This window comes from Sphaerodactylus townsendi, linkage group LG01, assembly GCF_021028975.2.
Source record: "Sphaerodactylus townsendi isolate TG3544 linkage group LG01, MPM_Stown_v2.3, whole genome shotgun sequence".
Classification (NCBI taxonomy): domain Eukaryota; kingdom Metazoa; phylum Chordata; class Lepidosauria; order Squamata; family Sphaerodactylidae; genus Sphaerodactylus; species Sphaerodactylus townsendi.
In genome coordinates, this window is record NC_059425.1 from 178,524,432 (window position 1) to 178,546,550 (window position 22,119).

General features: G+C 45.0%; 1 protein-coding gene across 1 annotated transcript in view; it reads right to left on the reverse strand.

The window, feature by feature from the left end:
- Positions 1-257: 257 nt before the first annotated feature.
- Positions 258-22,119, reverse strand: part of FNDC3A (fibronectin type III domain containing 3A) — an 84,211-nt gene continuing 62,349 nt past the window's right edge. The window contains exons 14-25 of the mRNA XM_048501018.1: positions 21,006-21,144; positions 19,295-19,363; positions 16,213-16,331; positions 14,462-14,567; positions 14,204-14,379; positions 12,240-12,353; positions 10,795-10,944; positions 10,431-10,705; positions 8,957-9,166; positions 8,240-8,406; positions 6,204-6,331; positions 258-632 (exon numbers count right to left, since the gene is read on the reverse strand). Coding sequence (XP_048356975.1) covers positions 330-632; positions 6,204-6,331; positions 8,240-8,406; positions 8,957-9,166; positions 10,431-10,705; positions 10,795-10,944; positions 12,240-12,353; positions 14,204-14,379; positions 14,462-14,567; positions 16,213-16,331; positions 19,295-19,363; positions 21,006-21,144 — 1,956 coding nt within the window. The 3' untranslated portion in view covers positions 258-329. The remainder of the gene's footprint in view (positions 633-6,203; positions 6,332-8,239; positions 8,407-8,956; positions 9,167-10,430; positions 10,706-10,794; positions 10,945-12,239; positions 12,354-14,203; positions 14,380-14,461; positions 14,568-16,212; positions 16,332-19,294; positions 19,364-21,005; positions 21,145-22,119) is intronic.

Consider the following 22,119-nt stretch of genomic DNA (forward strand, 5'->3'; position numbering starts at 1 on the left):
TGATGGATATGCTAAAATCCAGATTTTGAAAAAGCAAATTAAAATGTATTGTCAAAGGCTTTCATGGCCAGGATCACTGGGGTGTTGTGGGGTTTCCGGGCTGTATGGCCATGTTCCAGTAGCATTTTCTCCTGACGTTTTGCCTGCATCCGTGGCTGGCATCTGAGGAAGATGCCAGCCACAGATGCAGGTGAAATGTCAGGAGAAAATGCTACTGAAACACGGCCATGCAGCCCGGAAACCCCACAACACCCCAAACTAAAATGATTTTTAAACATTATGATCAATGCAAAAGGTAACAAGCAGTGGTGAAAAGCAAATCGGCGTTCTCATTTTATTACAAAGTACTGAATTATAAAGGTAACTAAAATGGAAAACACAGCAAAGAGAAGAAGGATGATTGTGGCGCACTGTTCATCACTAAGAGCCCATTGTGTGGTTTCCACAATGTCCTTGCCAATTGTTGATTCTGTCTTTTGAGGGATGAATACTGTTGTGGCACTGTAAGGACCGATGAGATCCCGATGGCCGGAAGAATCTCTGACCTGTCGAATGGCACACACCCGAAAACGAGATTCACAGTTCAGCTGGAGGCCCGAATAACGGAATGACCAATCAGGGCCTTTATAAATCTACCAAGAGACACACAAAATAATCAAAAATTACTGTCTGTTTCTTACAGAGGCATTCAATGTAGGTTAACTACCTGAAGAATTTTAGGTGACAGTATCAACTGATGAATCAAAGTTGTACACCAGCAAAACTTAAATTCCTTTTTGAGATACAGTGGAACCTCGGTAATCGTTGCCTTCGGTTTTTGCCGGTTTTGGTGTTTGCCGGTTGCCCCAGGCCGTTTTTTTGCCTAGGTTTTTGCCGGGTGCCTCCGTTTTCGGCTACGCTGTTTGGGTAAATTTACACTTTTTGCATACATTTGTGTAGCGCACGCGCAAATGGCGTAGCTTTGGTTTTCGCCGGTTTCGGTTTTCGCCGAGTGTCGCCAGATGGATTACTGCCGAAAACCGAGGTTCCACTGAAATGGAAAAGTAAAATAACAGAAGTTACTCACTTCTATCAAACGAGGGCATTCTTTAATAGTTTTTTTCATTTCACATCACAGTAACAATAGAACCACAAATAGTACATTAATGCCAACACCTTGATTTGCCTTTTATGTTTTCTTTCAGTGTCAGAACAAGCTGCTAGGATATTTTTCTCTTCCCAGGCCAATGACTAGTGATCCAGCCATGCACGTTTTGTGAAGCAGAGGGAATGCTAAGAAAACTGATTGCTGACAGGATCATCATAACCAAAATGAAGCGCTTTAGTCCAAAGGCTGTCCTTAGATTATAATAAAGGCCCTGTCCACAACATTAGCTTATACTGCGAGTGCTAAGTGGAAAGAACATTTAAGTACACATTCTAGGAAACGGAAGACACAACCCTGAACTGTATGAGAAGACAGGCAACTCTTATTTAATTTAGGGCTATAATAAAATCACAGAGTCACAAAATGAGTTGTGCTTCCTTTCCCCTCTTGAAGGAAATCTGCGTCCCGGTGAGAAATAATGCTTACAGACCTAATGATGATCAAATTTTCAGGGCACTATTGGGAGAATCGACCGGAAGATAAAGATGATGCTATTGATAATATCTTTTCCTTTTGCAGTTTGGTTTCCTTACACTAATTCTGAACAATGCAATAGCTGAAATGATAGCATATTCTAAAATGTTTGGGCCACAGATTCTTTGGCCATTTCCACACAGCCACGCTGGGGGTTGGGTCGGCGTACATAACGCCGACCCAACCCCCCCGGGACTGTTCGCACGAACGGTCCCGGTGATGAAAGGGAAGATGGTGCCGCGGAGCGCCGTTGCCCGATCGACCTACCTGCCCTGTGACCGTCCGGCGCGTTGCAGAGGCCAGAGGACAAGCCCCCCTGCCCTGTGCGACCGCTCCAGAGTCGCAGGGCAGGGGGGCATGTCCCCAGGTCTCAATGACGCACCAGACGGTCGCAGATAAGGTAGGTCGATTGGGCAAGGGGAGGAGGGATGGCGCCTTCCAGCTGCTGCCGTTCGCACGGCAGTGGCTAGAAGCCGCCGTTTTCCAAAAACCTCGCTCAGGGAGCAAGGTGGGAAAATGGCAGCTTCGTGCCGCTGGGGAGGACCGAGGGCAGCATGGTTGCAAAGCAGCTGCACCCCCCATGCGAACAGCTCCCTGGGGACAGCATTTTTGCCGTCCCCAGGGTGCTGTATTTGCCCCGTGCGGAAAGGGCCTTTGAGTGAAATGGACTGGAGGTGCTTTGCTATATTCTCTTCGCTTCATGCCTCGAAACCCAGAGATGGAAAGATTTGGGGAGAGGAAGTTTTTTCCCCCTGAAGCTGGTGGGATAAGCAAGAACAACGCTGAAGACCAGTCATTACAAGTTAACGCTGCTTAAAATGGAGGCACAAACCAGATGCTGGAAGAATCTCCTTAAAGCAGTTCATAAATGTCCATAGTTTTCACTTTCAAAGATTCATTTGAAAGAGGACATTTAGTATTCTTGCTTGGCAGGCCCCATCAGCTAAAGCTGCAGGTGCAGTTTATACCCAAACTTTATTTGCTTTTTTAATTCATCTTTTTCAATTTATTTGTATTTATATACTTCTTTTCTCCCCAGTTGGGACTCAAAGTCAACTAGAACTTTGTCCCCCCCCCCTTCATTTTCTCATAACAATAACCCTGCGGGGCTGGTCAGGTTGAGGGCATGCAACTGGCTCAAGATCACCTAGTGAGCTTCTATGATAGAAAAGGCAATTCGAACCCAGTTCTCCCAGGATCCTAGTCCAAATGTCCATCAGCACTGGCTATCAAATGCCCCAGACTGGAAGAAGAAACATTCCTCTCTGTCAGGGATTGCATTGAGTTGATTGAGACGCACTCCTAGCATAATGTGGTGTTACAAAATATATTGCCAGGGGATTGTATGCAGTTGATCGCGATGCATTCCTCATTCGATGTAATTGCTATAAGATATAGGCAATCAGCCTGCTATATGTTACCAATGCTTTAAGGGGACATTCTTTCTTTGATATTTCCATTATGGCTTCACACTCTGAGTGGATAACTAGGCATCCCCCTGACACTTCTGGTCCCATGGGAAACAGGATGTTTCCGCTGTTCTGTGGGGGCAGAAGACCCGGCGGCTTTATCTCCATCTATCACCAACCTTGGGGTGCCTTTGCTCTTTCTCACGTTCTTTGGAGAAATGGGAGGGGGGATTCACTTCTGAATAAAGGGCAAAAAGCCTGGTTTGGCAGAACTGGCTTTCTCAAGCTGGGTGCTTCGCTGCCTATCAATAAATGCTGCTGATCAATCATCCAAAGTCTGTTTATTGCTTCAAGATTCGAGACCTGACACTCTCCCAAGTTCTACTTTGGGGTAGTAATGCAATCTACTACATCTTCCTCAACCTTCCTTCCATTGATATATTTGTACCGTTGTAACATCATCATCTACATTCTATACATGCACGTAGGTAAGGGGGGGGTTCTCTGGTTTGAACCCCCCCATTCATGTCCGAAGCTCCGCCCACCCGTTTGTGGGTTTTTAAAACATTTTTAGAGTTTTTCGGTTTGTGGCCTGCAGGGGGTGCATTGTTTGGGCTAGCAGCACCAAACTTTCAGGGATTGTTTGGGGGACTCTCTTGATGATACAACCCGGGTTTGGTGAGCTTTGGTTCAGGGGGTCCAAAGTTATGGACTCCCAAAGGGGGTGCCCCCATCCTTCATTGTTTCCAATGGGAACTAATAGAAGATGGGGACTACACTTTTGAGGGTCCATAACTTTGGACATCCTGAGCCAAACTTCACCAAACCTGGGATGTATTATCAGGAGAGTCTCTTATTGATACCACTTGGGGTTTGTGAAGTTTGGTCCAGGGGGTCCAAAGCTACGGACTTCCAAAGGGAGTGCCCCATCCTCCATTGTTTTCAATGGGAGCTAATAGAAGATGAAGGCTACATCTTTGAGGGTCCATAACTTTGGACATCCTGAGCCAAACTTCACCAAACCTGGGATGTACTATCAGGAGAGTCTCTTATTGATGCCACCCAGGTTTTGTGAAGTTTGGTCCAGGGAGTCCAAAGCTATGGACTCCCAAAGGGGGTGCCCCCATCCCCCATTGTTTCCAATGGGAGCTTAGGAGATGGGGGTACACCTTTGAGGGTCCATAACTTTGGACCCCCTGAACCAAACTTCACTAAACCTGGGTGGTATCATTAGATAATCCACCCCTGAAAGTTTGGTGCTTCTAGCTTAACCATTGCACACCTGACAGCAGGCACCCCCCAAATTTCCCCAGATTCTCCTTTTAAATCCACCCCCTTCGGCATGGATTTAAAGGGAGAATCTGAGGTCCTCAGTTTAGAAGAAGAAGAAGAGTTTGGATTTATATCCCCCCTTTCTCTCCTGTAGGAGACTCAAAGGGGCTTACAATCTCCTTGCCCTTGCTCCCTCACAACAAACACCCTGTGAGGTGGGTGGGGCTGAGAGAGCTCCGAAAAGCTGTGACTAGCCCAAGGTCACCCAGCTGGCATGTGTGGGAGTGCACAGGCTAATCTGAATTCCCCAGATAATCCTCCACAGCTCAAGTGGCAGAGAGGGAATCAAACCTGGTTCCTCCAGATTAGAATGCACCTGCTCTTAACCACTACGCCACATTGAAAGTGATGCTGTTTCAGGGTGGGGGATAATCCACCCCCAAACAGCATCACTTTCAATGTTGTTTAACTAGGGACCCCAGATTCTCCCTTTAAGGTGGATCTAGTTTAAACACCATTGAAAGTGATGCTGTTTGGGGGTGGATTCCTGCATCACAGCGGCTGCCCCGGGGTGTGTGTGTGTGTGTGTGTGTGTGCAAAACTCAGATTTTGCATCAGGCTCCATTTTCCCTCTATGCCTCAGCCCAGAGGGGAGGGGCAGGGCAGGGCAGGGGAATCTGCCATCCCCGACCTCGGAGAGCTGCTTTTATAAGCGCTAGGCCAGGGGTGGGGCTTGGGGAGGCGTGGCCATGCCCTGGGGCGGGTGGGGGTGTGGCCCCACCCTGAACCCCCCCCATAAAAAATCTATATCTACGTCCCTGATTCTATACATACAAATAAGGGAGAGAGCACCCCTGATATGTGGTTGCTGGTTTCCCAGTAAGCCAGTGGTGGGATCCAAAAATTTTAGTAACAGGTTCCCTTGCCAGCCCCACCAGCCCCCCCTCAGCAAAGGGGACAGAGGCGTACCTAGGCAAACCTGAGCCCTGGGCAAAACCTGAGTTGGATGCCCCCTCCCATGGGCAGCCCCCCCACCACGACCCCCCAAAATTTTTTTGCACCAGGTCATTTCTAAATCATCATCACATTATAGAAAATGCCCCAACTCACAAATCTGAACACAGCAGTGGTGAAACACACAGGTTCTTTGATAGAGACTGGTGAGATAAAAGGTACGAAAGGCTGAGAATCAATGAATTGCAGTTCCTGAAAGGGATTAACCCAGTTCAGGGAGTTACATTATTAGGCACAATTGCTATATGGAACCTTCATGTTCAAAGGCAGTATGCCTCTCAGGGAGGCGAGGGCGTGGAGATGGAAAAGCAGACCCAATTAGTAACCCCCTCTCGGCACACACAAATAATTAGTAACCCACTCTCAGGAACTGGTGAGAACCTGTTGGATCCCACCTCTGCAGTAAGCGCGAATATAACATCTAAACAGAGTAATTATTTCAGATCTTTTTACAGTTCTTTTTGACCCTCCTTTTTGTTGACGGGTTTGAGCCCCTGATTCTCTAGTACAAGACTAGCTTTCCATCACTACAACATACTTGATCTCAAAATGCTGTTTTAAAATGGCTTCAATAAATATGAAAGTTCAAATAGCAATTAACGGAAAGTATAAAAATCACAAAAGGAAGTCTACAGGAAATCGAGAAAACATCGAGCTACGGACAATGCTGTTTATTCTTCCTGCAGAAACTAAAGGGTAGGTTTAAAAACCAAACCCAAATAATACCCTTTATTAAGACCGACCCAAAGCTAGGCCGTGTTTTTAAAAACTGAAAACTGACACAGCATGAAGATCCATTTCTTGCCAAAAATGGTGTGGGCCAGTAAGCAGAGCTGGAAAAAGAGGGAAATGCCTACTTATTTCAAAACTTTCCCCTCCAAACATACCTGTCTGAATTCAGTGTCCTTTACCATCATAGCCTGAAGACTGTAAACAATGGAATCCCCTTTCATGGGCTGTAGCCTCTCCCATGTTATTTCGCAAGTGTGATCATTGATTCTCTCAATTTTCAGCACTGAAGCAAAATGAAGGCAATGCGTTAGTGTCGCATTTCCTAATTAGAGCAGGAAATTTACCAAAATGTTACGAAGTGGTTAGTTATGATTAATTACTATTGGGACGGTTATTGCAAGTCTAGCGCATATTGCACTTTTATTATCTGGATCAATTATCTTAATTCATTTACAGGTATGATGAAAGGAACCGTTTTAGTAGCAACATTTTGTTTTTAATGTACATAGGCAGTGACCACATAATTTTTGTTTATTTAGGTAGCACAGGGGTCTGCAACCTGCGGCTCTCCAGATGTTCATGAACTACAGTTCCCATCAGCCCCTGCCAGCATGGCCAATTGGCAGGGGCTGATGGGAACTGTAGTTCGTGAACACCTGGAGAGCCGCAGGTTGCAGACCCCTGATCTAGCATCATATACATTGATTGCATAGTCATACTAGTTCAACTTAGGATACTGTGAGCTATGTTTTGGCAGTGCTTGGGTGTTGGCATGAGAAATGCTTAGGGCTTTGCTATTCTGCTGTCAAAAGAGAGCCAGGGAACTGTGGCGCTTGGTATCAGGTTAGTTACAGAAGAGACCTGCGCTCAAAATACCACTCAACTGTGATATAGGATGGTTTGGGAAGGGTCCCTTCTCTGTTCATTTAGGATACCTCACGAGGTCACTCGAAAAGCAGGAGTATGGAGCTGCTTGAAGTGAAGGTAGAGTAAACTCATAATATGTAATTTAGCATTACATTTCAGTTTCACTGTCTAGAGGCGTGTACCCCTGCATTCCAGAACTTTTTTTCCCTGAGTGAGATAAAAATGCTATAATTTTTAGCACCTTTCAAGAAATGTGAGATGGGAAGAACATGGAGATCCTGGGAGATTACTGGAAAATATACATAAAGCAAAGGACTATAAGCCCAACTCACGTTACCGCTAGGTTAAAAAACAATTAAATCAGTTACCTTCTTTCAACAGATGGCACAACTGGGAAAGTATTACATCTAGCATTATAAGAAGTAAAAACGGAATTAACTTTGGCCCGTTCCGCATAAACCTTTTAAAACATTCTGAGGTAGGGAATAAAATGTTTCCTCTGTGGAATTCTGCATTGCTTACACAGCATACTTGCCCCTTGCATACTTGCTGCCTTACATAAAGCCATGCCTTAGCATATGCCTTACACGCACTTCCCCAAAATGATTTATTTCCTGCCTCCAAACATTTTAAACAAATCTCATTTGAAAAAGATTCTCTAGCCTGAGAGGTTTCCAAAACAGTGTCACAGGCTGTGCGATCTCTTTAAAACATTTCCCACACTTCTCTGCCATCTCTGAATTTCCTCCTCGTTGCCATTTTCTGAGCTCACTCTGTCCCCCCCCCCCATTCATTTGCAGTATTCCTGTGTTTTTTTTTTGTGGGGAGGGGTTAAATCTTTAAAGCATCAACTGTAAAAGTGTCAGGAATTGCAGAAAGAAGCATTGAAGCATCGATTCAAGAAATAACATGCGCGCGCACGCACAAAGGAAAAAACACCAAATGGCAGCCAGAAATTGGGTTTTTTTTTTGGGGGGGGGTGCAAACAAACATTGAGATAAGTGTGGGGGATTGAAAATATTTTACAAACATTTTTTGGGAGATTTGTGCGGAAAGGGTCTTTAACTATTATTATATTTGTTTTCTGGTGCAATACATTTCCTGCTAGTATGGAACTCACATGGTAACAAGTTCAGATCATTGGCTCACATACAGCCCTGTTCCTAGGCTTGTGGGGATAAGGGAGAGGTGATCTGGGGCTGTCTGGTTTCTGGGCAGTGGCCCAGCTATGAAATACCCTGGGAAGGGCAAGCAAGACCAACATCCATACTGCAGCATTCCACAGCGAAAGCGTACAATCTGGAAGATCAAAATATATCCTTACTTTTCAAGGCAGGCGGGACAGATTTAGTAGTGGTGAAAACATATCCTTGGGAAAGAGGACCTTCCCCCGCCCCGTTGCAAGCCTGGATATAAAACGTGTATGATGTCGACTCGCTAAGTCTTTGTACTTTGTACGTATGACAGGATCCCCTGTATATGGACACAATCCTGAAGGCAACAACAGAGTCTTGATTAATCAGTTTCCCACTCGTTTCTTTGAAACAAACGAACTCTGAGTTGGTCATAACAATAAAGTGATCAAGCAATTCCTAGCGTTGCGAGGCAATTCCTGGCAACTGGCTGGAGAGTTCTGGAGCAAGATTACCATAAAGTTTTTGGCAGTTGCTAAAGCTACCCTTATTACTTCCAAGTCGCTCTAGGAATTGGCAGGAACTTTATGGTCAGAACTTTCTGTAAATAGACCGGGAATTATTTTTCTTTTTAATCGTTCTCCCCAGGATGATTGCGCTCAGCTTTGGCCCCACTTGCCACCCGTCAATCAGCTGAGCACCAGCAGGCAACAGCTCCAATTAGCAGGAGGTCTTCCACCTTGCTGTCCAGATGGCAAGAAGCATTTGAGCTTAGTAGGGGAAAACCTGGAAGGTGGACAGTTAGGAGACATGTAGACATGTGGAGTCTTAAAAACTTGCTCCAGTTTGGATGCCAAACGGAAATAAAACATTCCTGTAGAAGCAACCTAATTATGAAGAGTACTTACCGTCCAGTCTTATCGTCCATTAGAAGGTGATATTGAGTGGAATCTGAAAGCATTCTTGCAATCCCCTCGCCCCACTTCAACTTAAGAGTCTGAGAACCATACGCGGAACATTCTAGACGAGGCGGGTCAGGAGGGAGGGGCTTTGTTTTCAGTTTCACTATGTTGCTGAAAGGACCTGCTCCAAGGCTGTTCCAAGCTTGGATTCGTATTCTAATGATCAGGCATGGAAGGAAACAGATTTTGTCAGATTTGTGACTTGGCACAGTATACATTGTGTTTTATCCTTTTATGTTTTGATGTTATTGGGTGAAACATGCCTTTCATACTTGAGAATACTATTTTTACTGAGAATTCTAACTGAATAATCAGTGGGTCGGTCCTACCATTGAGTCACTAAGTTAGTTCATGGAAAGATGTACTCCTCCCACAGTAAATACCTGAGCTTCCTAAATGCTACTGTTGGGAGTTGAGTGTCAGGGGGCCTGCATCTAGATCACAGGTGTCAAACTCGTGGCCCTCCAGTTGTTCATGAACTACAATTCCAATCAGCCCTTGCCAGCATAGCCAATGCTCATGTTGGGAGGGACTGATGGGAACTGTAGTTCATGAACATCTGGAGGGCTGCGAGTTTGATACCCCTGATCTAGATGATCATTCCTAGCTCAATGTAATTGCTACAAGATATATGTAACCAGTCTGCTATATATTTAATTAATTAACTAATTAATTAATTAATTAATTAATTACACTTATATACCGCCCTCCCCCGGAGGGCTCAGGGCGGTGGACAACAAAGCATAAAGATAGAGCACAATTTAGAACGGTAAATATCAGAAATTAATTAAAAATGGCTCTATATATATTAAAACCAGATCCCATTAAAAGCATAGTATCAAATTATATCACTGGTGTCCTCGGACATTCTTTCCTTGATCTTTACTTTATGGCTTCACACCCTGAGTAAATAGCTAGGCTTTCCCCTGACACTTTGGTCTCATGATAACCAGGGTTGTTTCCGTTGTCCTGTGGGAGTAGGATGCCAGGTGGCTCTCTGTCGCTAACTATTGTCGACCTTTGGGCACCTTGGCTCCAATCTAACTCTATCTTGCATTTCTGGGAGGGGCGATTGTTAACGGAATAAAGGGGATTGCAAAAGCCAAGTTCATCAGAACTGGCTTTGTCAAACTGGGTGCTTCGACGCCTATCAATAAATGCTACTAGTCCATTTATTGCTTTAAGGTTCGAGACCTAACATCGAGGGACCTTCCAGAACAAAATGCCATGAGCCCATAGGGGCCACAGCAAGAAAGACTCAACAAGAACTGTGGTCTTACCCCCTTGGGCAAATATAACGAATCCTAGCTACAGTATACATATGATGCACACTTTTGAACATGGTAAGATGTTCGTGGCGAAATTTGCAACATCTCAAAGCCCAATGACTGCTCCCCACTGTAAGCTTTGCAAGTCATACCTGTACGTTGTGTCTGGCTGCAAATTATCTATGAAATAGCTTGCCACCTTCCCCACAGTAATGGGCTGCTTTTCCCCATAATCTATGGTGTAGCCGGTTATCTCGGACCCATGGTCGCAGGGCCTCTTCCAGCTGATTGCAAGGCAGGTGGAAGGTGAATACAGCGGGTTTTCCACCTTAGCTTCTTGGAGGCAAGTCACCATGGCAGGGATAGAGCACGGAGTCAAACGGACCGCCGGATCACTAAAAGGTCCCGCGCCTGCAACATTTACAGCCTGCAATGAAGACCAGAAAGAAATAAAGGCCATGTAAACTTTGGAATCCGAGGTTACTGGAAAACTAGCATCTTGTTATCTTTCTTTACCTGAACCTTGGTGTAATATAAAGTTGCTGGCAAGAGGCCTTTCATCTCATAACTGAGTCCTGGCCCACAGTAACAGATATTCATGCTTCCTTCTGCAGTTCCCCACTGCAACCGGTATTCCGTGATGTCTGCTCCATTGCTAATGGGAACCTTTCAAAACGTTAGAAGTTGGTGGCATTAAAATTCGTTATTCAAAAAAAACCCCAATTTTTGTCAAAGTGACACTCTTTAGAAACTGCAGGACAACACTTCTTCTTTCTGTGAAATTGGTCTGTTTTAAAAGGGAGCAAATTGGTAAGTGTTTGGGTGGAACTTGCTATGCAAAGGTGTGGTTGATAGTATTGTATTGCGGGGGGGGGGGGGGGTCACTCCAGGGAGTGATTCACATTTGCATTCCCTGCAGCAGTATTGGTGAATGCAAATCCTGTGTTTGGGTGGAGTCCATTGCCCACGAATTTAGCATGCCTTTGGCCCTTGCTTCTGTTGTTTTAAAGTACTGGTAGCCAAGCTTTGTTAATTCTCAGAGTCTCTTCTTTCTTATTGAAGTTGTCTTGGTGTTTGTGAATTTCAATGGCCTCCCTGTGCAGTCAGAATGTTACTTACTGATTGGTTCCCCACCTGGGGACATGACAATTTATACCCCACTAAAACATTCCCTTCTCACTGGACACAGTATGTAACAGACTTCCCTCTGTGATTCACCTCTGAAGATGCCAGCCACAGATGCAGGCGAAACGTTAGGAACAAGATCCACCAGGCCATGACCACACAGCCTAGAAAACCCACCACAACCAGTTGAATCTGGCTGTGAAAGCCTTCAACAATACATTGATTATGCTATCTTCATGGTTATTCACATGCTAAATGGGTGGGTCCCATTTAACACATGCAAATCAAGCTTGCTAATTAAACCCTTTATACTTGTTAACAGGCACATGGTTCTTTCTCCCACCCTGGACATTCCACAGGTATATACACTCTGCTTGCTTTACTACCATCAGATCTTTTGAAGATGCCAGCCACAGATGCAGGCGAAACGTCAGGAGAAATTAGAACATGGTCATACAGCCCGGAAACCACAGAACCCCCCAAGTGATTCTGGCCATGAAAGCCTTCGACAATACAATAGAAGTTGTTTCCTTCACGCAAGGTTATCTGGGCCTGCATTCTTGCGTTAAAGAATATTTCATCATTCGAAATAGATGCCTATTGTGCTATTCCCATCAAAATAACCAGGAGACTGTGGGATATTTAGCTATGAATTATGAAAGGGAAGGAACACATGAAATCAGGCTTTTTCACACGTTGGGGCCATACAGATTTTTTTTTTAAGTCAGTATTACCGTTGGGGATAAAAACCCTAAATTCAGGTACAGAAAGTCTATAAGATGAGAGACTCAGAAAGAAACGCAAACTGCTAGAAATAAACACAATGAAATTCCTACCTCCCAAAATATGACAGCGCATGTTGCAGATCTGCACGTCACTTCTGGTGGCCGGCATTGGTCCGGGGGGGCAGGGGCTGTTGAATGCTGGCACTTCTCCGAATAGGGGCCAAGCTGGTAAAAGAGTTGACATAATAATGTTCTAATTCTGATCATTATCATTTTGACATAATTGTCATTTTGTTCTTCTTCACCAGGCAGGCAGGCAGGCAGGCAGGCAGGCAGGCAGGCAGGCAGGCAGGCAGGCAGGCAGGCAGGCAGGCAGGCAGGCAGGCAGGCAGGCAGGCAGGCAGGCAGGCAGGCAGGCAGGCAGGCAGGCAGGCAGGCAGGCAGGCAGGCAGGCAGTAATCCAAGGGATATAGCACAGTCAACATGCCCGAAACTCAAGGGGAGGAGCAACCGCTAAAGCCAAGCTTTGCCGTGAACTATCACAGACATCGGCCTGAAATGGGATCTGAAGGAATGAGACTTCCTATTTATGCTCTTCAACCATGCACAGAAAACTTTGAAAGAAACTGAGGTCAAAAACACTTCTGTGATGGTCCAAAGAACAGTGTTGTCCCTTAGAGCCAGCGTGGTGTAATGGTTAAGAGCAGGTGCACTCTAATTTGAAGAACTGGGTTTGATTCCCCGCTCTGCCACTTGAGCTGTGGAGGCTTATCTGGTGAACCAGATTAGTTTGTGCGCTCCAACACATGCCAGCTTGGTGACCTTGGGCTAGCCACAATTCTGACACAACTGGCGTGTTGAGAATGCAGGTGGAGCAAGCAGAGCTGTATACATAGAACAAAGGTTGTCTTATTGAGAATTTTTGAGTCCAGTAAATCTAAATCCGAAAAATACCAGAAAGTGGTTCACACACCTACTCCTGGCCATAACTGCCAACTGCTTATTGAACAGTAGGCCTTGGTCAAAGAGGATCCCCAGACTATGGGCCTGTCCCTTCAAAGGAACACTGCTCCGTTCAGAACAAATGACATCTTACATCCTGGGTCAGACCTTCTGCTCATCAGTATCACTTCCTTCTGGTTGGAGTTAACCTCCAGTTTATTAGCCTGCATCTGCTCCAAACCCACTTCCATGTCACTGCTACCAATTTCTACATCCTCCCTGGGATTAGCCAGAAGTGCAAGATCTGCATCATCTGCACAACCCAGCTCTAAATCTCCAGATGACCTTACCCAGTGGTTTCATGTAGGTGCATATGGAAGAACAAGTAAGCTTATGTAAGCCAGAGGCCAAGGGATGGAGCAGCAATCCCTCAGCACCGTCTTCTGCAACCTGCCTTCTAGGTAGGTCCAGAACCACAGAAGAACAGTGCCTCCAAATTCTAGCCCAGATAGGTTACACCTACTTGATGATCTTAGGCCAATCACCATCTCATTCTCTAGTGAAATTCTAAATCTAGAGCAAACCATGTTTACTGCTCTGAGTTCCTTGAAAGAAAGGGAAGAATTAGGGTTGTCCAGTCAGGAAGCAGCAGGAGGGGTGGGTGGGAACGAGGGGGCAGCCACCTGAGCTAGCATGATGCCCTTTCTGGAAAACCTGCAAATGCTGTTTGTCCTCTCTAGGAATTGCCAAAAAACTCTATAGTTTTACCATAAAGTCTTTAGCAATTCCTAGAGAGATTTGATGCCACTTCCAGGTTTTCCTGGAAATGACATCATACTGTCACAGATGACTGCACTCAGTCCCACTCCCCCACTCCCCCAATCTCCTGTTGGCTGCCAGGCTGGTTTTCCTGGAAGTGACATCATGTCATTGAAACCAATTTTTTTTCATTCTCTGTTGCTGGAGTGCTGGCAAGCAACACTTCCTGGGGGTGGAAGATCTCCTTCCTTCAGTGGGCATGTGTCAACCCTAGTGAGGATCAAAGGTAATAAATAAGAGTTTTGTTTATTTATCTACCATTGTGAGACCATAAGCATGCCAACTAACTGCTTTTGCCTGGATTCTTTCCTCACCCCAGCTGCACTGGCAGCCCTCAGTCGAAAACCGTATGTTGTTCCAGGGAGCAAGTTGCTGACTGTGAATTCTTCATCGGGGCCGCAGTAAACCTCTTGAGGTTCATCTGTTTCTACAGAAGACATTTCCAAGCTGTAAGAGATGACTGGCGACCCATTATTTACATCCGGTGGCCCTGAAACAGGAGAAAGCCAGTTACGAAGGGGTTATTTGGATAGGTTAAAATGAACGAATGTTTACTGTATTAAAAACGTTACCCCACTGTAGTGGAATCTCTCTTGATCTCGGTCTGCCCTGTAACCTTGGAGGCTGACATGGACCAGGCAACATGGGTGGTGTTTGCAACAACAGCGAGTCAGATGGCTATGAAGACCGTAAAAATAATAATAGACATTAGCACACCAACAGCTGTAGAACGTGATCTTTTTTAGGGATGATAAATCTCCAGGTAGGGAGTCCCTTGGCCACAGACAGGGTGGACTCGATGGCCTTATACCCTGCTGAGATATCTCCCTTCCTCAGGCTCCATCTCCCACTCTCCAGAAATTTCCTCGGCAACCCAGTTCCAAGAGCTGATGAAACTTATTGAATGTTGGCGTCTTCCCCAAACTGATTCTGTGACTGAATGTCAAAGGGCATTTAACGTTCCACCATTGCTTTTTTCTGCAGCAATTCAGGGGATTCAGGAATGGCTACCTGTCTACCAAATACTTTAAAAGTAGTGTACGTTTGATTTTACATAGTAACTTCATTTCTACTTAAGTAAATACGATTCAAGGTCACGAACAGCTTATAAGTTATTAGCAGAAAAAGCAGAAGGGAAAAAGAGACACACCACCATTTTTTCGTCATACCATGTAAATATAACATGTCGCAAGTGAATTGCTTTTGAATGAACATGATTTGGGAAGCCCTGACTTAGGCCCCTTCCGCACATGCAGAATAATACACTTTCAATCCACTTTGAAGCTGGATTTTACTGTGCAGAATAGCAAAACCCGCTTGCAAACAAATGTGAAAGTGGATTGAAAGTGCATTAGTCTGCATGTGCGGAAGGAGCCTTTACTCTCAAGCTAGCCTGATCTCCTCAGATCTAAAAAGCATAGCAGAGTTGGCCCTGGTTAGCATTTGGATAGACAACTTCCAAGGAACACCAGAGTCATGATATGGAGGTAGACCAGTGTTTTCCAACCTTTCTGATGTCACGGTACCCCTGCCATCCTCCCCCCACCTTCCCCTCCCAGGGTGAAGGGAAGCACGGGGGGGTGGGGGTGGGTGGAAAGTGGCTGCTGACCTTGCGGCAGGCCCTGCCCCCTGGCCCAGCTCCATATCCTTGCTGGTGCCGGTGGGAGACACCGCAAAAGCGAGGGGGGCTGGTAGCATTGCCACAGTACCCCTGGGACATGCTCACGGAACCCCAGGGTACCACGGAACCCTGGTTGAGAATCGCGGAGGTAGACAATGGCAGGTCACCTCTGAAAGTCTCTTGTTTTGACAACCTTACAAGGTTGTTGTCAGTCAGCTATGATTTAGTGGCACAAAAAATGATGTGGGAAATACTGTGGGACTGCAGAATGGTTGGCTCTCTTATTCAGCAGGCGTGGACCAGGGATGTAAATGAAAGGGATGGGCACTCTGATACAAGGAATGACTAGAGTTCAATTGACTTTCTTCCTGTCAGCTTTCTTTACTGTCCAACTTACATACCTAAACATGGGCCTTTTCCGTGTCAGGATGGCCCCCTTCCGTTAACCCGGGAAGGGGAATCGGGCCATTAAGGTCGGCTATCACCCTGGCGCCAGGCCGTCTCCCTCCTCCCATCTGGTCAGTTGGCTGCGGGCCTCTCTGGCCTACCATTCTTCAGGTGTGAAGTGGTTCCTGTCTTTTGTGCACCCCTCCAAATTCATCGAGGTAGATGAGGTTACAAGGGTGCCCCTTTGCTGAGAATAACACCGTTAGAAATGAAACAGACTCCCTTAAAATATGTCACATAAAATATTAACTTTACCACACTTTGTCCTCCTTCTCCAACGCAGGATACCCGTAAGCGGTAAAAACAGCCTGGAATCAGGTGACTACATGAATGTTCCATAGCAGTTCCACTGTATGTGATGTCCCACTGGTTCCCTGGAAGAGTTAACAGTGATCAAGATATGATTTTCAACAATTCAGCATGAGATAGCGGAGGTATCTCAGAAACACCAGACAAGCATTTGTCTTTATTGCCTCCAGTTCCATGGAATTGAAGTAAGATTACTAGGAAGTGTCTCACACCAGGTGGTAGGATTTTGGGAGGGGGGCAGTGACCTGGGAGAAAAAATAAAAATAAATCCTTGCTTATATACAAGAAGTTCTGCAATTCCTGGTAATTCCTAGAACTACCAAGAAGTTTCAATGGTAGCCTTAGAATCAGCATAAACTCTGTGTTAATCTTACTTCTGGGTAACTCTAGGAATTGCAAGGAACTCTGTGATCAGAACTTGATGTAAGTTGACAAGGTCTGATTTTTCTTCTTAATTACCCCAGGATGATATCCACTCTCGTTTGGCCCCAGTTTCTGAAGGGCAACAGGCATATTTGGTATATATAATCCTGTCAAGCAAAGTTGCAGGCGGAAATGTGGATTGTGCGGCACGTCAAATTAGAATAGTTATCTTTCAAAAGACCAGCCGTTTTGCCTCAGAGGTTCATTAAAACATAAGCAGAACTTTACTTGACCTGAGAGAGATATTTACATTATGTACACAGTATCGCATAATAGTTACATGCACGGCTAATGGTTTGTTACAGTTTGGTTGCATTACAATAGGCCCCTTCCGCACATGCAGAATAATGCACTTTCAATCCACTTTCAATGCACTTTGAAATTGGATTTTACTGTGCAGAATGGAAAAATCCACTTTCAAACAACTGTGAAAGTGGATTGAATGTGCATTATTCTGCAAGTGCGGCACTTTATATATATCATTTGGTTTACAGCAGTATACAGAGCATCTTTCCTTTAGTTAGTCAGTCAGGCAGTCTCAGAGAGCGTGTGGTGAGGGAACAGAACACTACCAGCGGATTCTAACTGTCACCTTTAGAATGTTCGTGCAGCTTCCCAGAATTCCATGCTGCTTCTGCTGCTGCTGCTGCTGCATGCAAAGCAAGGCTGGAAATTCCAAGTTTCTGCATTTTGAACAGGTGAGAATCAGCGGGCAAGGGCCACGCATGGAAATTTCTCATCATATGTCGGCAAATGGGAAGTATACATGGGTTACATTCCGCAGAGGTGTTCCAACTTAACTTCATGCATCAGAGAGAGAAATCATGCGTCAAGAGAGGGTACAGCAATTAGCAGAATGGATCTGAATAATCCAATCCAATTGGCAGATTCAAACCAGTTCTCCAGTATCATGTGCCTTCAGGCCACCGCTGCATGATCTTACTGAACTTCTGGAAGCATTTGGAAATTACACCATCGTTTCACAAACCTGGTTCGCTAGACAGATTTGTGTCAATTAGCCAAGATAAAGAATCCCAAGTATTTAACATAATTCAGTAGATGTATTATGCATAGCATCTTGATAATGCGATTATATTTTAAAAAGATGGGAAATGACATTTAAGGCTGCCTGAGCGGAAGGAAGTTTAATTAAATAACATATTTTAATCAAATAATCGATATTTAATTTTTATACAGTGTCAAGAGGGCCACTTTTAAATGTTATAATTTTGATAAACAAGCTTGATTCTACATTACCTCAGAGGAATCGGATGTACCTGACAAAGGCTGACATCCTAAATATATAATAATACTGGACGGGTTGCTAAGTTGCATGGAGGGTTTCACTAAGGCATTTTTATTTTACTCAAAGCTGCTGCAGGAAGCTACTAGATGGAGTTCACAACAGATAGAGCTTGTCTTTTCCCCTGTAGACTATCTTCCTTACTGAAACCCTCACGCAGAAAGAGATGAATACATATGGTGTGTCCCCCCCACCCCGCAGGGCCAAAAGTAGATCCAAGTGGGCAGATTTAATTTCAAATGGCCCACCATACAAGTTTATTCAGGGCTTCTACCACAGAGATTTGCCTAAATACCAGAGTGTCCCCATGGTCATCAGTGACATGTTGACATCACTTTCGTTGCACACTGGAATGATGTCACCACATTTTGGATTCCAGAGCCTTCAGAATAAGCTCACAGTCCTAAATTCTCCCCAATCCCCGTAGGTTGTCAAGACGTACCTAGAAACCCTATGCATAAATACTTTTAAAACACCTTAATTCTTCACTTAATTTTTTTTAATCCCAAATTTTCTTTTATTAAGAGAAAGACAATTATTCATGTAATTACAGGCCCTTTCCCCACTTACCTTAAGCCCCGCGCTACTCTCCTCAAGTAGCGCAGGGTCCAGCTGCCTTCCCCACTTCAGGGGCGGTGAGAACGCAGCCGCCCCGATGCTGCCTCTCTCGCGCCCCCCTCGACATGCATAATTCCTGGCACCTTTTGAAATGGCGCCTTTTAACAACCCCGTGCAGAGCACGGGGTCATGGGGAAGCCAGGGTGCGCGCCAGGAATTGCGTGCGCCAGGAATTGCCCGCAGCAACCCTCGGGCAAAGGTGAGTGGGGAAAGGGCCACAGACTGATAGGACAATCCAACTTGGTTTTATCATGAATGAAACAGAATGCTGAGAAATAGACACTTTAACTATCCAGAGACCTCTGCAGCTGTTTAAGTTTTAATTTATCAATTAGTCCTGCTTTGGTTTGACCTGAGCTGCAAACTTATTCTCATGTATTGTGGGGAAGCACACTGCTTCCCCCCAATACATGGGTGTGGTTATGGGGGCTCACGCCCAGGCGCCATTTTCTCCCCCTACTCCTGCCTCAGGCTTTGAATTGGGCTGTAAAACTGCAATCTTAAACAGAGTTAAACCCTTTTAAGTCTACTGAAGTCAACTTAGAAGGCAACATCATGCTTGGGATTCCACTGTAAACCTACAAATAGGGTTTCTCCACATACTGTTACAGAAACAAAATTAAGAATATTTTAGGAACAGTAAAGAGAAAAAGGTTCGGAATAGCAAACTGTCGTGTTTCTTACCATTTAAGCCTTCAGAAATTTCTAAAATATATTTAGTGATTACGGCTCCTCCATTGTCTGTGGGCGGCTCTGTGAAAATGAACACAACAACAAAAGGGAAAATACAAAGGACAGAAAAATAAGGGAAAGTATGCAGACATGGATTTTTTTTATAAACTATAAAACTCAAACTATAGAATGAAATTAATGGAATATAGTTTTTTGCATAAATAGAAATATATAAATGGAAGGGTCACAAATAAATATTGAGATCTACAAATTCTTATGACCCTGCATGGAAATGTCCTTAAGTGAAAGGTCAACTGTTTTCCAAATAACTCTGGGATTCCTACACTATTTAATTTAAGGGACAGAGGAATATTTACCCTGTGAACTATTAGTTCCAAAGCAGCAACTTATTAAATGTAAGTGGTTTGCCGAGTTTAAACCCCCAGATAAGTTGGATTTTTAATATATTATTTGGTACTATAGACAAGGATTTAGAACAGATTTGAATCCCTGTTCTGCTATGGAAGCTTGCTGGGTTACCTTGGGGCAAGTTATATACTCTCAGCTTGATCTACCTCACAGGACTGTTGTGAGGATAAAATGGAGAAGGGGAGAATGTCATGAGCAGTGGTGGGATCCAAAAATTTTAGTAACAGGTTCCCTTGCCAGCCCCCCTTCAGCAAAGGGGGCAGAGGCGTACCTAGGCAAACCTGAGCCCTGGGCAAAACCTGAATTGGATGCCCCCCCACAACGACCCCAAAAATTTTTTTGCACCAGGTCATTTCTAAATCATCATCACATTATAGAAAATGCCCCACCTCACAAATCTGAACACAGCAATGGTGAAACACACAGGTTCTTTGATAGAGACTGGTGAGATAAAAGGTACGAAAGGCTGAGAATCAATGAATTGCAGTACCTGAAAGGGATTAACCCAGTTCAGGGAGTTATATTATTAGTCACAATTGCTATATGGAACCTTCATGTTCAAAGGCAGTATGCCTCTCGGGGAGGCGAGGGCGTGGAGATGGAAAAGCGGACCCAATGAGTAACCCCCTCTCGGCACACACAAATAATTAGTAACCCACACTCGGGAACTGGTGAGAACCTGCTGGATCCCACCTCTGGTCATGAGCCACTTTGAGTTCCCAATGGAAAGACATTGAGTTCCCAATGGGGCAAGAGAAGGGAAGGCCAAACGGTCTGGTTCTTTTCATGCTGAGGGCCTATTGCTTGAACAATAGACCTTTGGAACGGACCTAAAACTTACATTGTATAGAAAAGTAATGCTAGATGAAAGACACCACCCTCCCCCCACCCCCTCAGGCAAGGGCGTGGAGGTTGCAAGGATAGAACAACTGGAGGTTGCAAGGATAGAACAAGGAAGCTAGGGCCCAGAAAAAGGGAGGACTGGCTCAGCTGGGGACTCTTTGCAGTAGGAGAAGAATCCTGTTGCAGTAGGAGAAGAACCCACCACAAAGCAAACCACCATGAGGTAAGCACTTCATGCATAATTGGCCTAACTCTAGAAAGCCACACAAGAAGCTGCATTTTCTGTAACTTCACTTGGAACATTAATGTGTTTTTTGCTGCTCTTATCACCATCATACCCAACCCAGATTGACAGCTCTGGTTCCAGAAGTAAGTGTGTGACCAGAGGCTAGCCTTCACATTACCACGTTGCTAACACCAAAGCCTCTCTAAGAAACTGATGGAATTGTACCCCAAAATACTGCCACGCCTTGTGGAAGGATTTTCCCTTTGACAGCTGGTTTCAAAGGTGCGCTGGGTTTGTCTGGCTTAGTAGTTAAGTCTGCCACATTGCTTGGATTGCTTTTACCTTCCAAGTTGCTGGCAATGACCTATAAAAACAGATAACATGTTTGAAAGCATTTTCTGTATATTCCTATACATAAGTAGACAGCATTAACCATAAAGTAAAACATTTATCACTGCTCTGCTGGTCTGTAAGAACATGCCAATTTTACTAACTTCTAAGCAGTAGTGGGATCCAAAAATTTTAGTAACAGGTTCCCATGGGGGTGGGATTCAAACTGTGGCGTAGCGCCAATGGGGCTGGGGCCGAGGAGACACCCCAACCCAGGGGGCATGGCTGGGCATTCCAGAGGCCGGGGGGGGCATTCCTGAAGTGGCGCTGTGGCAGGGGCGCAGCCGCTGCCTTGACCCTTGGTGGGGCTGTGAATGCACACTGGTATGAGCTGCCACGCACGCTGGTGCACCTCCTGCTAGACTGCTTCAAGTTCTGCGCGCTACTGCTGAGAGGAGGGGCGTAACTAAAGCAAAAATCACGTGGCAAAATCACCAATTAGTAACCCCCTCTCGGCACACACAAATAATTAGTAACCTACTCTCGGGAACCTGTGAGAACCTGCTGGATCCCACCTCTGCTTCCAAGGAACAGTTTTGTGAGGGCAAGAAGTGCAGTTATTTCATGTGGTCAATTATGGCCAGAATATTATTCACAAATTATTTGAAAACCAGCAGTAAAGCCTGTTGCGTGAAAAAATACAATGGGCTCTAGCAAGAAAATTGTGAAGAGGACATTACCCCCAAGCTGGAATCGGCAGCTTCCAAGCCTTTTCATTTTCAATCTCTCTTTATTAGCGAGGACTTTGTTGATAAAGCAATGGATTGTGGGCGTTGTAGTCCAGTTGGCCCCGCTTTGCGCTGGAAATAGTGCCCTCTGGACTACATCTCCCAGAGTGCTTTGCTTTAAGGAGTGAGTTGGGAACACAGCTTGCCCTTCATATAGTACAATGACGATATCCACATTAAACTCTAAGCTAAAATTATCAAGATGAACAAGCTCACATCTC